The sequence below is a fragment of the Linepithema humile genome, chromosome 1, assembly GCF_040581485.1.
Source record: "Linepithema humile isolate Giens D197 chromosome 1, Lhum_UNIL_v1.0, whole genome shotgun sequence".
Classification (NCBI taxonomy): domain Eukaryota; kingdom Metazoa; phylum Arthropoda; class Insecta; order Hymenoptera; family Formicidae; genus Linepithema; species Linepithema humile.
The window spans coordinates 5,058,471-5,071,753 of NC_090128.1; the positions used below are offsets into that span (position 1 = coordinate 5,058,471).

General features: G+C 36.0%; 3 protein-coding genes across 4 annotated transcripts; 2 read left to right on the forward strand and 1 right to left on the reverse strand.

The window, feature by feature from the left end:
- The first annotated feature begins 144 nt into the window (after positions 1-144).
- On the forward strand, positions 145-5,589 carry LOC137001937 (protein I'm not dead yet-like). 2 transcript variants are annotated; one of them, XM_067361274.1, is made up of 9 exons: positions 145-1,714; positions 2,229-2,361; positions 2,740-3,120; positions 3,391-3,449; positions 3,710-4,022; positions 4,180-4,322; positions 4,548-4,642; positions 4,788-5,071; positions 5,323-5,589. In XM_067361274.1, exons 1-9 carry the CDS (start codon positions 1,641-1,643, stop codon positions 5,587-5,589), a joined length of 1,749 nt encoding a protein of 582 aa, XP_067217375.1. In that variant the 5' UTR covers positions 145-1,640. The 2 variants fall into 2 exon arrangements, with proteins under 2 accessions (XP_067217375.1, XP_067217376.1); XM_067361275.1 differs by having other exon boundaries at positions 148-2,361; positions 2,706-3,120.
- Positions 5,590-6,372: 783 nt separating this feature from the next.
- On the forward strand, positions 6,373-9,907 carry LOC105679618 (protein I'm not dead yet-like). The gene is made up of 9 exons (XM_067361277.1): positions 6,373-6,513; positions 6,753-6,879; positions 7,007-7,387; positions 7,660-7,709; positions 7,945-8,257; positions 8,488-8,630; positions 8,700-8,794; positions 9,008-9,291; positions 9,623-9,907. Exons 1-9 carry the CDS (start codon positions 6,467-6,469, stop codon positions 9,905-9,907), a joined length of 1,725 nt encoding a protein of 574 aa, XP_067217378.1. The 5' UTR covers positions 6,373-6,466.
- Positions 9,897-11,262, reverse strand: Pa1 (PTIP associated 1). The gene is made up of 3 exons (XM_012379826.2): positions 11,081-11,262; positions 10,827-10,987; positions 9,897-10,757 (listed from the first exon to the last, which is right to left on the reverse strand). Exons 1-3 carry the CDS (start codon positions 11,147-11,149, stop codon positions 10,526-10,528), a joined length of 462 nt encoding a protein of 153 aa, XP_012235249.1. The 5' UTR covers positions 11,150-11,262; the 3' UTR covers positions 9,897-10,525.
- Positions 11,263-13,283: the final 2,021 nt, after the last annotated feature.

The window sequence follows — 13,283 nt, forward strand, 5'->3', positions numbered from 1 at the left end:
GAGAGAGCAGTAAGTGTGCTATTACGCAAAATCGACAATTAAAATATAATTACAAACAATAAAATAAAAATATAATATAGAAAGTAGACACGAAAATATACTTTTTTTTAGAAAAAATTATATATCGAAGCATTCGACATGTTCAAAAATGCGGTATTAGTTGCAAAATGTATGAACGCTTTTAAAAAATTAGAGTTTACACGCAGTGAAATAATATAAAAAATCATGCTGCTGTTAATTATGAGAATTGCACGCGAGCGTTTGAAGGCCATCGCTAGACGTATCACTATCCCTTTCCAACGTCTATCCCTAGCAGCCGGCGTTCCGGTCCTCCCCCGCAAGCCTCTACGCACCCTCTCTGGCGGACATAGTCAATTCCCTCGAGCCACCCTATTCTACCCATTTCCATCCATTTTTCCGAGCCACCCCCCCGCGCACACTCCTTCCCCGCCGCTTGCTCGCGCTTGTTGTCTCTCTTTTTCAATGGATCTTCCCATCACGCTCGCATCTCCGTCGGAGAATGCGTCATTTTTTCTTACTCGTGTTTTGCATTTCCCTCTTCCACCCCTTTCTCGCCCCCTTCCTCTCTCCTCTCAAACGTTCGCCTTCTGAATCAGCCAACCTAGGACACTCCCGATGAATCAGCGTTACCCCCGTCTCGCCAGGGACGTAGCTAGGGAGGATCTCTGGATAGAATTAGGGGAGGACTCCTTTGAGGAATCATGGCTTTGATGTGGCTTGCCGGCCGGCTGCCCGTCAGGAAAAGTAATCTGGTTTACACAGGACGATCCTCCGGTTTACGTCGAGCGAAATCGAGACGCGCCACTGGAAAATAGCATTAGTCATTGAAGCGGTAGAACTTCAGTACAAAAATTTACTACTTTTATCTACGCTTTTTCCAATGCAAATATAAAGCAAATTTATTTTTATAATTACGTCAGAGGAAAGAGACATCCATACAAACATAGTGTTATATTTTGTTTTTAGATTATATCTCTCAGCTGAAAGATAAACATTTACACACAGATGTGCATTAGAGATTGCCTCTGCATTCTTATTATAGTTTTTACTTACTATAAAGTTTTTTAATAAATTATGTATTATGAAAGTATTGTCATTAACGCTGCATATTCGCCGTTATTATATCGTAGCGTTTGTTTAAAAACTAAATTGACCGCATAACGCAATGTAGAGTAAACGCAAACGAACGATGCAGCATTCGTTTCGCGGTATAATGAATTATTAAAACCGAAATTGTATTTGCATGCGAACGCGTTATCGACGGGCTTGCATATTTAACGAGCGTGGCTTATATGTACATTATGTGTACATTCTCGTTTCCAAATTATGTTCCGATACTGTCAAGAATTCTTCTCTGTTTTTATATTAAAATAAAATTTATTGAATGTATAATCACGGTTAAATGACAATAATATCATGAAAAATAACTTTACGTAAAATTGAACAAGTCTTTAAATATTCAAATAATAATTTTAATAACCTGCAGCTCTTTTGGACAAGAATTGACAGAAAAATCGGCATTGCCGATTCTCTTCTGTGACGTGAGAGACAGCATCGTGCAATATCGCGATAACCTAAATCTGAAGAAAAGTCTTCTTTATACAACGGAACATTGATTTATGGCCGGAAAGAATGTGAAAAAGGCGCCCGAAGCTGAAAATGAAGCCAAAGTTGAATCTGAGACGCGGCAAGAGTTACGTTTCGTGTCATCTTTAACGCGTAGAAATAACTCCGGTGAAACCTGTTGCAAATTTCCATAAAAGTAGTAGCCCCTGGCGTTTTAACCTGGTTACATCCTGTTTCTTGTCAGAGATCCTTTTAACGCTCTTAAATAACAACGTTTATAGAACGGAAATTGAATGTGCAACGACAACAACGTTCTACATACACGAAATCTTTCTCCTCTCTTTTAATCCATTTCGGTCTTTCCTTCAAAGTAGAATGTAAAATATGACTTGTGATATCACTTTATATGCAGTATTTCCGGTGTTTTTATAAGAAAAAAGATGAATAATGTGCTCGAAAGAATAAAATTTAAAAAATGGCTTTCCAAAGCGTTGTACTATAAGAAAGAGTAAATTATAAATTAGTAGAGAAACTTTTACGCATCACAGTCAAGGAAAGTTTACATTAAAGTAATTCATAAATTCAGAAAATTTAATTTCGAATCTATAATCTGAGTTTAAAATATAGCTTTTTTTTTGTAGATTTCAAACTTCTTTACTACAATTAACGTGTACGCAACAAACTGGTTACTTCCTCAAATTATATTGGCGAATCATTTTCGCTATTTCGTGGGCTCTATGTCTGCTACCTTTTATTATAATGTACAATTATCCGGTAAGAACCTGAAAACCTTCTTATTAACTTGTAAATTAACTTAAAGTTTGTACTTGGCGCTTATAGAAAAAAAGTATTCAACCACGTAATTTTGGTTTAACATCTTTTTTTCAACTTTTAAAGTTTTAATACTAAATATCGTGCTTAATTCTTTTAGTAAAATTATAATTAATAACTCCATTTTAGAATTAAGGTGATTTATTTTAAACACGTTTTACACTTTTATTTGAAATTCCTAGAAATACGCACATTATTGCACTTGATATTTTTGTCGGAATATTTAGAATATTAAAATTTCATCTTTATCGTGCTTCATATTAGCGTTACATATTATATTTATGCAGTGCGCGCATACACACACATCACAACTTCTCGCAGGAAGTCAGATGCGCTTACGTTGTGCTGCTGCTGGCCGGCTACTGGGTGACAGAGTGCATACCAATCGCGATCACGTCGATGATACCCGTGGTGTTGTTTCCGGCGTTCGGCATTCTTAGCACTCAAGAAACATGCGTCTGTTACATGAACGACACCATCATGGTCTTCATCGGCGGCTTGATTCTCGCCATCGCCACCGAGCACTGCAATCTGCATCTGCGAATCGCTCTGGTTGTGATGAAGACGCTCGGGTGCAGTCATGCGAAATTGCTCGGCGGTCTCTGCACGGTAACCACTTTCATATCCATGTGGATCGCGAATGCGGCAACTACCGCTATGATGGTGCCCATCGCCTTTGCCGTTCTCCGCGAGCTGGAGAAGGTCGGTGCATTTAGGGGAAAGTCTTACAGTAAATTGCAAACACAGATTCTCGCCAGATGGGAGACTCTTCCATTTCAAGTTTGATTAAACTCTTACATTTGTACACACTTTTCTCGCTGGTCCTTGAATTTACCTTTTATAATCATTATAAGCTCGATATGTGTTGGTTGTCTGAGAAAGTGTAATTATTTTCAAAATTTATATTGATTAAAATAATTATATTTAATCAGTGTGTTAATGCGTGTGTTTTGAATTATATTGCATTCACAGCAAGGACTCGGAAAAGTATTCGACATAAAGCAGGATCTGGAGGATCCAGAAGCTGAACCGTGAGTGCTAAATATTGCAAGCTTTTATAGGAAATATTTTGCATGTTATTAATACAGTTTTAATTTTAATATTAATGTGTTATCCACAATTAAAATTGTTATTTGTGAAATATAATAATATATAATTAAGGATAAATAAACTTAAATTGCACAGCTGCACAATTATTTATAACACTTGTGTATCTTAGTAAATGCTAGGATAATAATTTATTAATAATTATTTTTTTAAAATACATCAAGAAATGATTGCCTTTTTCTAGAGATATAAAACCGACGAACATAACGAAGGCTTACTTATTCGCGGCGGCGTACGCTTCGTCCTTTGGGGGCACTGGATCGATTGTCGGTACCCCGACAAATCTTGCTTTCAAGGGTATCTACGAGTACAACTTCCCCGATGCCGATCCCATCACCTTCGGCGATTGGATGGCAGCCTCGATCCCGCAGATGGCCACGAATTCCTTTATTTTGTGGCTGTATCTGCGAATCGCCTTTCTCGGATACCTAAGGCCACATAGCAAAGACGCCGAGATGGCGAGAATCGGCGCGGAAGGCGAGGCCATCGCGAATCAAGTATGTCTGTCTCGGGTCGTGTAATCTTTTTTACACTTTTTTTAAAAATTGAATTAACAACGAGCCAACTAATTACAGATTTTTATTTCGAAATTTACTTGGAATTTATTTAGAATTATTTGCGTGATTTTTATTCCACGTTATCGCGCTATCGCAGGTGATAAGTGATAACCTTAAGAATCTAGGACCCATGACGTTCCACGAGATTTCCGTCGCGACGCTTTTCACGGGATGCATATTCCTGTGGGTATTTAGAGCCCCTGGCTTTGTCCGCGGATGGTCGGAAGTTCTAACGGATGTGTAAGAGAGTTTCACCTTTCTCGCAACTGAAATAAGCTTCTCATTAACAATAAAAGAGAGTAAAAAGAGTTTTAATTAAATTAAAATGAACCCTTTATTTTTGAATTCGGAATAAACTGATGTCGAAGAGTAATTTATTTAAAGCTCCTCGATTCGCAATAATAAATTCTGTCTTTAACGATCAGAGCTTCTTTTATAAATAATTGCGTGACAATTCTGTCGTAGAAACCTGGCGGATTCGACGCCCGCGATCTTCGTGTGCATATTGATGTTCTTCATCCCGAAGAATCCGGTCTGCGTGCGCTTCTACGGCAAGGACCGTAAGGGGCCATTTTAGTCGCGACTCGAGTAGCAAATTACTTGCCGATCCTTTCTCGCAAAAGGTAAGCGAAGTGACTTGCTACTCGCTTTTCCGCTCGGTTTCGCGCGTTACCTCGCGTTGATTGAAATTTCGCTCAACCGCAGCGTCCGAACGGCCTGCCGAATCGTCCGAGGGTCTGATCACCTGGAAGGTCATCGAGACGAAGATGCCGTGGAGACTGGTATTCCTGCTTGGCAGCGGTTTCGCCATCTCAAAGGGCAGCAGCGTTTCGGGACTCGCTATGAGAGTAGGACTGGCTCTGGTGCCCTTGAAGGATCTACCTCCTGTGCTGATGATGGCCGTTGTTCTTCTGTTCGTCAACACTCTGACGGAGTTCACTTCGAACGTCGGCACTGCGAATATAATTTTGCCTGTCGTTGCTCACATGGTGAGGATTTGCCGCGAAACGTCCGCGACATAAAAAATATCACTTGCAAACAATTATTTGAAAGATACAGAAACAATATTCTTTCCCGAACAAAATCTTATTATTTGTTTTTGCACCTTTTTACATTTTTGTTTCTTTCTCTCTCTCTCTCTCTTTCTCTCTTTTCGCCTCTTGATTCTCCGTTTTCTTTTTCCTTTTTTTTTTTTATCAGAGTCGCGATTATCGCTCATCATTATGTTCGCTCTTTAAAGTGCGTAGCGATGAAGATACATCCACTGTACCTGATGATGCCGGTGACGCTGATGTGCTCGTACGCGTTTAGATTACCGGTCGCCACTCCGCCGAACGCGATCATTACCGTCGCGGGACACCTGCCAACTCGGATGTTAATAACAGCCGGGTGCTTCCCTGCATTATACAGTCTGGTGGTGCAAGTTATCTTGTTCTCCACTTGGGGTGTTTTCGTTTACGGCATCAAGGATTTTCCAGATTGGGCAGAATACGCCCACAAGCCGTAATCCAATTGCTGGTAATTTCTGTTTATTATCATTATGACTGTAATCACAGAGAACATCCTCTCGTCTATCCTTTTTTATTAAGCTAAATACTTACATATTAAAAGCTTGCGTGTACAAATTTTTTGAAAATATGATTAACTTGCGAATGTCACACAAATAAATGATAAAAAATTGTAAAAAATAATAATTTATTATTTTACAAAGAGAAAAGTGTCATAACTGAGGGCTGTAGCGAATATAAATCCACTATCGTCTAGCACTCTTATACCCAAGCGCCCAACCCATCGTCATTACTCATCGGTCTTTACCCTACGAATTCTGCCTTCCGCTTGCTGAAAGTCTGTCAGGGTGTGTCGTTTTACCGTTGTTTCTCATTTTTCCTAATTTGCTCAGTCTCCGGTGAATCATTTACGCAGGGATGCAATTAAAAAAAATTTTAAAGAGAGAGAGAGAGAGAAAAACTTTTCTCAGTGAAAAAGATTTTCGAATCTTGAGCTGATATATTTTTATGTTATTCTTAATAATACTTTAAATGTAAATAAATACTAATTATCAGCATTATGCATTTATATGAGCGCCATCAAACAAAATTCTATTAATTTATTTATTTATTTGTGAAATGCTTGGTGCTAAAATTGAAAAAAATTGCAAAAAGTGGAGTTAATCAGCTTGGATTATGAGCGATTCATATCGTGCACTCACGATTTCGATTCGATTTCGAATCTTGCCGCGATATTAAAAAGTGAAGAATTGAGCAAAACTTCAAAAGATGGCAATGTGTCTACGGATAATAATTAATGCAAAGATAAGATTATCACATTGATACATTTTGAAATATTAACTGTGTTCAAACAAATATACGTGAATTTTAAATAATATGGCTGAAGAAACCAGAGAAGCTGAAGATGAAGAGCCAAGAGAAAGGTTAATGTCTAATTTAATATTCAATTTCAATTTTTACGGAAACTTGTTATTAGCATTTAAATCATAGCAACGATAACATTATAAAATGATTATCGATCGTAGAATTACGCAATATTATTATTAAGCTTCTGTATTGTTACATAATTTTACCAAATTTTAAAGAGTTTCTAAGATTGTGGCAAACCAAATTTATGCTATCACCCGACATAAAGAAAAGATTGAAGAAATTTCACATTTAGGCAAAGAGAGGATTTTATCTACTATCTGAGATTGACGGGCAGCTTTCTCAAAACTTATTGGAAGATTGTGTTTGCGCTCGTATGGATATTATTTCTGTTACCCTTCCTCGTGATCTACGATTGTTTGGTATTCTCTTCCTTTTGATTTGAAATAAATAAATTCTGCCAATTTCATTATTATCTATATTTCAATCTTTTGTGAAGTAACCGAAATTATCGTCAATGGTTTTCTCGTAATTCGACGATCTCGATAGGAGGTCAGATGCGCGTTTGTAGTGTTGCTGATGGCCGGCTACTGGGTGACCGATTGCTTTCCTATGGCAGTGACATCGCTGATACCGGTGGTGATGTTTCCGTCGTTGGGTATACTGAGTACGGCGGATACGTGCGCTTGTTACATGAACGACACCATAATGGTGTTCATCGGCGGTTTGGTCCTCGCAATCGCTATCGAGCATAGCAATCTACACCTGAGAATCGCTCTCGGCGTCATGAAAACAGTTGGCTGTAGTCATGCAAAATTGCTCGGCGGCCTCTGCGTGGTCACAACCTTCATATCCATGTGGGTGTCAAACACTGCGGCCACTGCTATGATGGTGCCCATCATATTCGCCGTTTTGCGCGAATTGGAACAGGTGTTGATTACTATTTTTGTAATTTAATATTTAACGGTTAACATGACTTTAATAATATTTAATGCAATTTTAATTATTTGGCGAACGAGTGTTACTGTATATGAAACAACGATATACTTTTCTACGTTGCTAATTAATACCTTATGTATTAGAAACAATTTTTATTGCGATGAAAGTAACGGATTGTACGCAAAAATTATTTATGAGTATGTCGTATATATATAATTTTTATTTATTTTTATTATTATATCTAATTACTTGTATTTGTGTAGGCTGGACTAGGTATGGTGTTCAGGACGGAAGAAAAGCCAGACGCCGCGCCGTAAGTATAATTAATTAGTTAAAATATAAATCATAAAAATTATCAAGATCAAATTAAAATATAATTTAAAGTAATCAGAATTCCATAATATTTTATTTTACATAAATCGCTCAATGGCGATGCAAGATTTTATTTTACAAACGTAAAATGTTCAATAAGGAAAAAAAAACAATTTAATTTTTTTCGAAGTCATGTACTTTTTTTAACAATTTGTGCGTTTGACGATTCTTTTCAGAGAGATAAAACCGACGAAATTAACGAAAGCGTACTTGCTAGCGGCGGCCTACTGCTCGACGTTCGGCGGAACTGGAACGATAGTAGGAACGGGCACGAATCTGACTTTCAAAGGAATCTACGAAAGCATATTTCCCGAATCCGAGGGAATTAATTTTACTCAGTGGTTGATCGCGTCTTTTCCCCAAATGGTCGTTAATTCTTTCCTTACTTGGCTGTATCTACGAATTGCTTACATGGGATTCTTAAGACCGCGAAGTAAAGACGCTGAATTGGCCACCATAGGAAGGGAGGGCGAGGCTATCACAAATCAAGTGAGCTTCAATAAGCAATATTTTTTTATTTTAATACATTTTAATAGCTCAATTTATAAAGAACAGTTTTAATAAAGCAAATCAAATAATGGTTCAAAAACTCGGTCGCACATTTATAACAGCCTTCGTTAAAATTACCTTGATCAATTTGATAAATATAATTTAGTGAAGTTTATTAAATCGTGAATTGCAAATTAATGTGATTATTTAACTAATGGTAATCCTTTCAGGTCATAGAAACGAGATACAAGAATTTGGGTCCGATATCTTTTCACGAGTCTGCAGTTGCTATACTATTTTTTACATGCATGTTTCTTTGGTTGTTCCGCAAACCTGGCTTCATCGTCGGATGGTCGGAAGTGATTACTGATGTGTTAGTATTTTAAAGCGTTTCAAAAGACATTTTGACATATGTTTAACTAAAGAAATGATAATTGCGCAGAGACCTCAGAGATTCAGTACCAGTAATATTCGTCTTAATTCTGATGTTCTTCATTCCGAAAGATCCCAGCTTCATTTACAGCTTCAGTCAAGATCGTAAGAAATTGCAGAAAATGTTTCATTGGTCATCAAAATTTCAATAATAATAATAATAATTTGTAAAATTGTAAAATTGTGATTTTTTAAATATTTATAAATTATAAAAATTAATTGAAAATTTAACAGACTACTTCCAAGAAGAGGAAGTACATAAAAATTTCTTATTTTAATTAATTTGTGTTAAAAATATTAAGCTTGCAAAATCCGCAGCTGCTAAAAGACCGAAGAAATCATCGGAAGGTTTAATCACATGGAAGGCAATCGAGAGCAAGATGCCGTGGCGTTTGATGTTCCTACTCGGCGGTGGATTTGCGATATCACAGGGGACCGTCGCGTCCTGTATGGCGAAACGGGTCGGTGAATCCCTGTTACCACTTCGTTATTTGCCACCCCTTTTAATACTCGTCCTGCTGTGCATTTTCATCGGTACAATCACAGAATTTACTTCAAACGTCGGCATCGCAAATATCACCCTACCAGTGATAGCGCAAATGGTAAAGCTGTTAAATTCTCTTGCATTTAATTAAATATATAATCTATTAATTATTTCAATGTTGACGTACGCCTTAAGCCTGTGTCACACTACGTATTGCGGACGCGGATCGGATTGGGATTGCGGATCGCAAATCGGAATTCAACCAATCAAGACGAAGCATAAGAGTATTGATTAGATAAATTCCGATCCGCGATCCGCAATCCCAATCCGATCCGCGTCTGCAATACGTAGTGTGACACGGGCTTTAGTGTATGCATGTATGTAAAATTTTGAACTTTTTTCAAAATAAATTTTCTTCCATTTGTCTCCGTATACGTTTGCCCTTATAGTGCGTAGCAATGGAGATGCATCCCATGTATCTGATGGTACCAGCTGCATTGATGTGCTCTTTTTCCTTTCGTCTACCGGTCGGAACGCCACCGAACGCGATTATAACTGTCGCAGGACACATCCCGACCAAGTGGTTGATCGCCGGAGGCTGTACACCTGCGATTTATAGTCTAATTGTGGAGATTATTTTATTCCCGACGTGGGGTGTCTATGTTTTTGGAATCAAAGAGTTTCCCACTTGGGCTATGCATGTTACGAATAATGAGACAAATGGACGTTGTTAATTAGACATTTTATTTTTTATATTCCACATATATACATATATATTTGTTTATTTGTACACATGGGGACAGGAATGCCTTCTCACATGAAGTTACACGCGTCTCGTCGAAAAACGGATACGTCGAACTATGTACTGTCAATTACATTTTCCCGCTCTGAGACGGCGTTGCCGTTTTCCGAATATCTACAGTTATAATGCACGAATATTGAGAAGTGAAGCACGCATGTCCGACGAGACGCGTGTAACTTCATGTGAGAAGGCATTCCTGTCCCTGTGTGTACAATATACTTGCTTAACGCTAACAGATAAATATGAATTAAATATGTATTAATTCTTTCACCATTTCTCCATAGAAATCTATATAGAAGTAATCTTACCAGTTCATAACAATATTCACAGTATCAAAATTTAATATACAAATATGTATCCTCGTAAAAAAAATAAAGCCATTTTTTACAGTACACAAATCTTTTCACATTACATAATATCTTTCTATGAAATATCCACATATCTGTATTATAATTTTGTCATCCAGTTTTCAATTTTATCTTGATTTGTGTACTTCATCTAGTCATTCTATAAATCATTCAGGGTAAATCATCAAAGGGACGAGTAAACTTTATGAAGTAGAAGGATGTGGCTTTATCCCAGGAGATTCACTCTTCTTTGGACTAGAGTTTATTTCTTGCTGCTCTAGTCTACGATGTCTTAACATTGTCGATAACACTCCATTAAAACTAGCGGTTTTCTTTTTAGCACTACCCTTTGGAGTACTCTCGCCAACTCTACGAACGGGTAATCTTGGCGAAGACATTTCATCCATAAAGTCGAAATCAGACTTTTCTTCAGTCCTGTAACAATAACATTATTTGAAACATGTGTGATAATTAAAATAAGTAACGCTGTCGCTAGAAACTCACTTGTACTCTTGAGATCCATGCTCTTGTTGTCGATTGTTTGAGGGAATAGGAGAAGGTCCTCGCCTGCCAGGACATTTCCATTCAAGTTCTAGAATGCGATTGTTCATCTCCAAGCCTTCGATCAACGAGACAATATCTTCTGCCTTTATATTCCATTCATGCTAGGTGTGGAATTATATTACAATATTTACAAATTATATTTATAAATGATTACTTTGAATAAACATTGAGTATTGAGTAAATAACCATCTCACCTTAGCGTCGATTTCATATTTCTCATCGTCAGAACATTCTACAGACCAGTCCTCTTCATTGCGTTCCATTTTTATCAAATGGAATTAATATTAAATAATTCACAACAACATTAGACAACTCTAAAGAGATCGAGACATTCTTATTGAGGTTATGTAGGTTGTAGTTCATTTGTATACAATCAATTGTTTTTATCATATGTGGAAAATCGCATATCGATCATCGGTAATACCAATCATCGATAATACCAATCATCGATAATATCGAAATCAGTAATGAAAATAATTGCGTACAAATATCTAATGTTATTTTAGCTAATTATTTTATCCAATTTTTTAATTCTTATATTAGACTATGTAGAAATAAAATTAAATTACCATAAAACAAAGTAAAATAGCAACGATTACTTTAACGAATAAGACTTATCTTCAGTTTGTTTTTGAAATTGTTGATAAAGAAAAGAGTAGTATTCTAAAACATTTTAAAATTATTAGAACTTATTAGTTATCGTTTATTTGTTTATATATATATGTAGAACATAGATAAAAACTAATATGCGTTAACAATTACGCAGAAGTAAGCTCTTTTAAATTGATTTTAATTAATCTAGTTCACGTATCATTGATTTACGCGTTAGTTGAAACTTTTAATTGTCTTTCCAGCTATCATAAAATTAAATGAACTTTTAGACAAGTTTAGTTATTTGCATGCTCAGTGAAAAGATTAAACAAGCGCTTGACCTACTTATATCCCACGAATAGTTTCGATATCTGAAATTGTGAAGAATCTACACAGTAAAATATTCTTCGAAAAGTTAACTCCCCCCTAATTTTATCAGATATAATCCTGTGTTCTTTTTGTGAGTATCCTGAGATATTTTATACATCAATAATTTTTTACTAAATCTTTAATTTGTGTAATAAAAATTTATATTTATTTCACAATTGTTTTTGACATTACGTGACCCACGCGCATCGTTTTTTGAGATAATGCTTGTATGGTTTATGTATTCCATATATTTTTTTGTTATAAGAAAAAACGTCGCTCACGTGGAGCATCCTTACGACGTAATATTGCGGTCACGTGGCCGCAATAGTCCACGTGTTCCTGCGTTCTATCGTTTGTTATGCAAGCAGAACAGCGCGAAGTCCATTCCTAATTACTGGTGCATAATAATTAAGTTCCGCATTAATTAACGGTTTATCATTTCGTAATCGACCTCGTTGCCTCTGTATACATTTCGTTTAATTAATACAGAGGAATAAACACAACAGGCGCAAAATGGCGCATGTTCTTCATTACGTAAGTCTTGCGATGGCGTTAACAGAGATATCACAAAAACTTCGCTTCATAATGTTTCATCAATAAAAATAAAGTTGTCTTTTATGGCTCAATTAAATCTTGCTCATTTTCATTATGCATGATAATTCGCGGCGCTATATACATAACATTTTGAAAGTTGTTTTTAGGGCACGTTTATTCATATGTTTTTTATTTATTGCATATTTCTTTTAAAACATTGCATTACATGAATTACATTGCAATTTCGCCGAGACCGTCTCAAGTGTTTATTACTTACGTACAAATTACGTGTACAAGATATTTGTAGTTCAGTTGCGTAACATGCATTAGATGGAATCAAGTGACATTTCAACGGATATCCTGAATCTTGTTTGTTCCCGTATTCGTGATATATCTATTGCAGAGCGCTCGTGTTTAGTAAAAACTATTTTCGTATCGTGTATTTTTTAGTTAAATACAAAACATTTTGCATTCATATACGTAACTAATATATGGAATTTTTTCTCCGAATAAAACATCAATTTTGCGGAAGATAAACTTGAAGATAGATTTCTGTATGCTTTTATTTAATATGCGCTTTTAATAACTGATAATATTTTATCAAATTTTAATGTGTTTAATCTGTATTAAGATCTGTATTAAAATTTGTATTAAAATCTTAAACAATAATATTTAAATAGTCTCAAATTGAAAAAAATAACAGTAAAAAAAATAGTGCGGAAAGACAAATAACATAAGCAAAACAGTATTTTTATAAGAAAATGGTTATTGGAACGGTTATAATATATGGAACCTTTTATATATGTAGAAAATCGCAAAAATTTATAAAATATTATTTCGTTCACAAATAATTTCAACATATTTTTATTTTTATTTTTATTTGAATAATTTTCGACAATTGCG

Bases quoted from the DNA above. Each gene is read 5' to 3' on its own strand.
- Pa1 (XM_012379826.2), bottom strand. From the start codon at position 11,149: ATGGAACGCAATGAAGAGGACTGGTCTGTAGAATGTTCTGACGATGAG. The intron at 10,988-11,080 runs GTGAGATGGTTA...TTCCACACCTAG, and splicing joins AATATGAAATCGACGCTAAG to CATGAATGGAATATAAAGGC. The intron at 10,758-10,826 runs GTGAGTTTCTAG...TTATTGTTACAG, and splicing joins CATGGATCTCAAGAGTACAA to GACTGAAGAAAAGTCTGATT.
- LOC137001937 (XM_067361274.1), top strand. From the start codon at position 1,641: ATGGCCGGAAAGAATGTGAAAAAGGCGCCCGAAGCTGAAAATGAAGCC. The intron at 1,715-2,228 runs GTTACGTTTCGT...TTTTTTTTGTAG, and splicing joins GAATCTGAGACGCGGCAAGA to ATTTCAAACTTCTTTACTAC. The intron at 2,362-2,739 runs GTAAGAACCTGA...AACTTCTCGCAG, and splicing joins TTATAATGTACAATTATCCG to GAAGTCAGATGCGCTTACGT.
- LOC105679618 (XM_067361277.1), top strand. From the start codon at position 6,467: ATGGCTGAAGAAACCAGAGAAGCTGAAGATGAAGAGCCAAGAGAAAG. The intron at 8,258-8,487 runs GTGAGCTTCAAT...TAATCCTTTCAG, and splicing joins GCGAGGCTATCACAAATCAA to GTCATAGAAACGAGATACAA. The intron at 8,631-8,699 runs GTTAGTATTTTA...ATAATTGCGCAG, and splicing joins TCGGAAGTGATTACTGATGT to AGACCTCAGAGATTCAGTAC.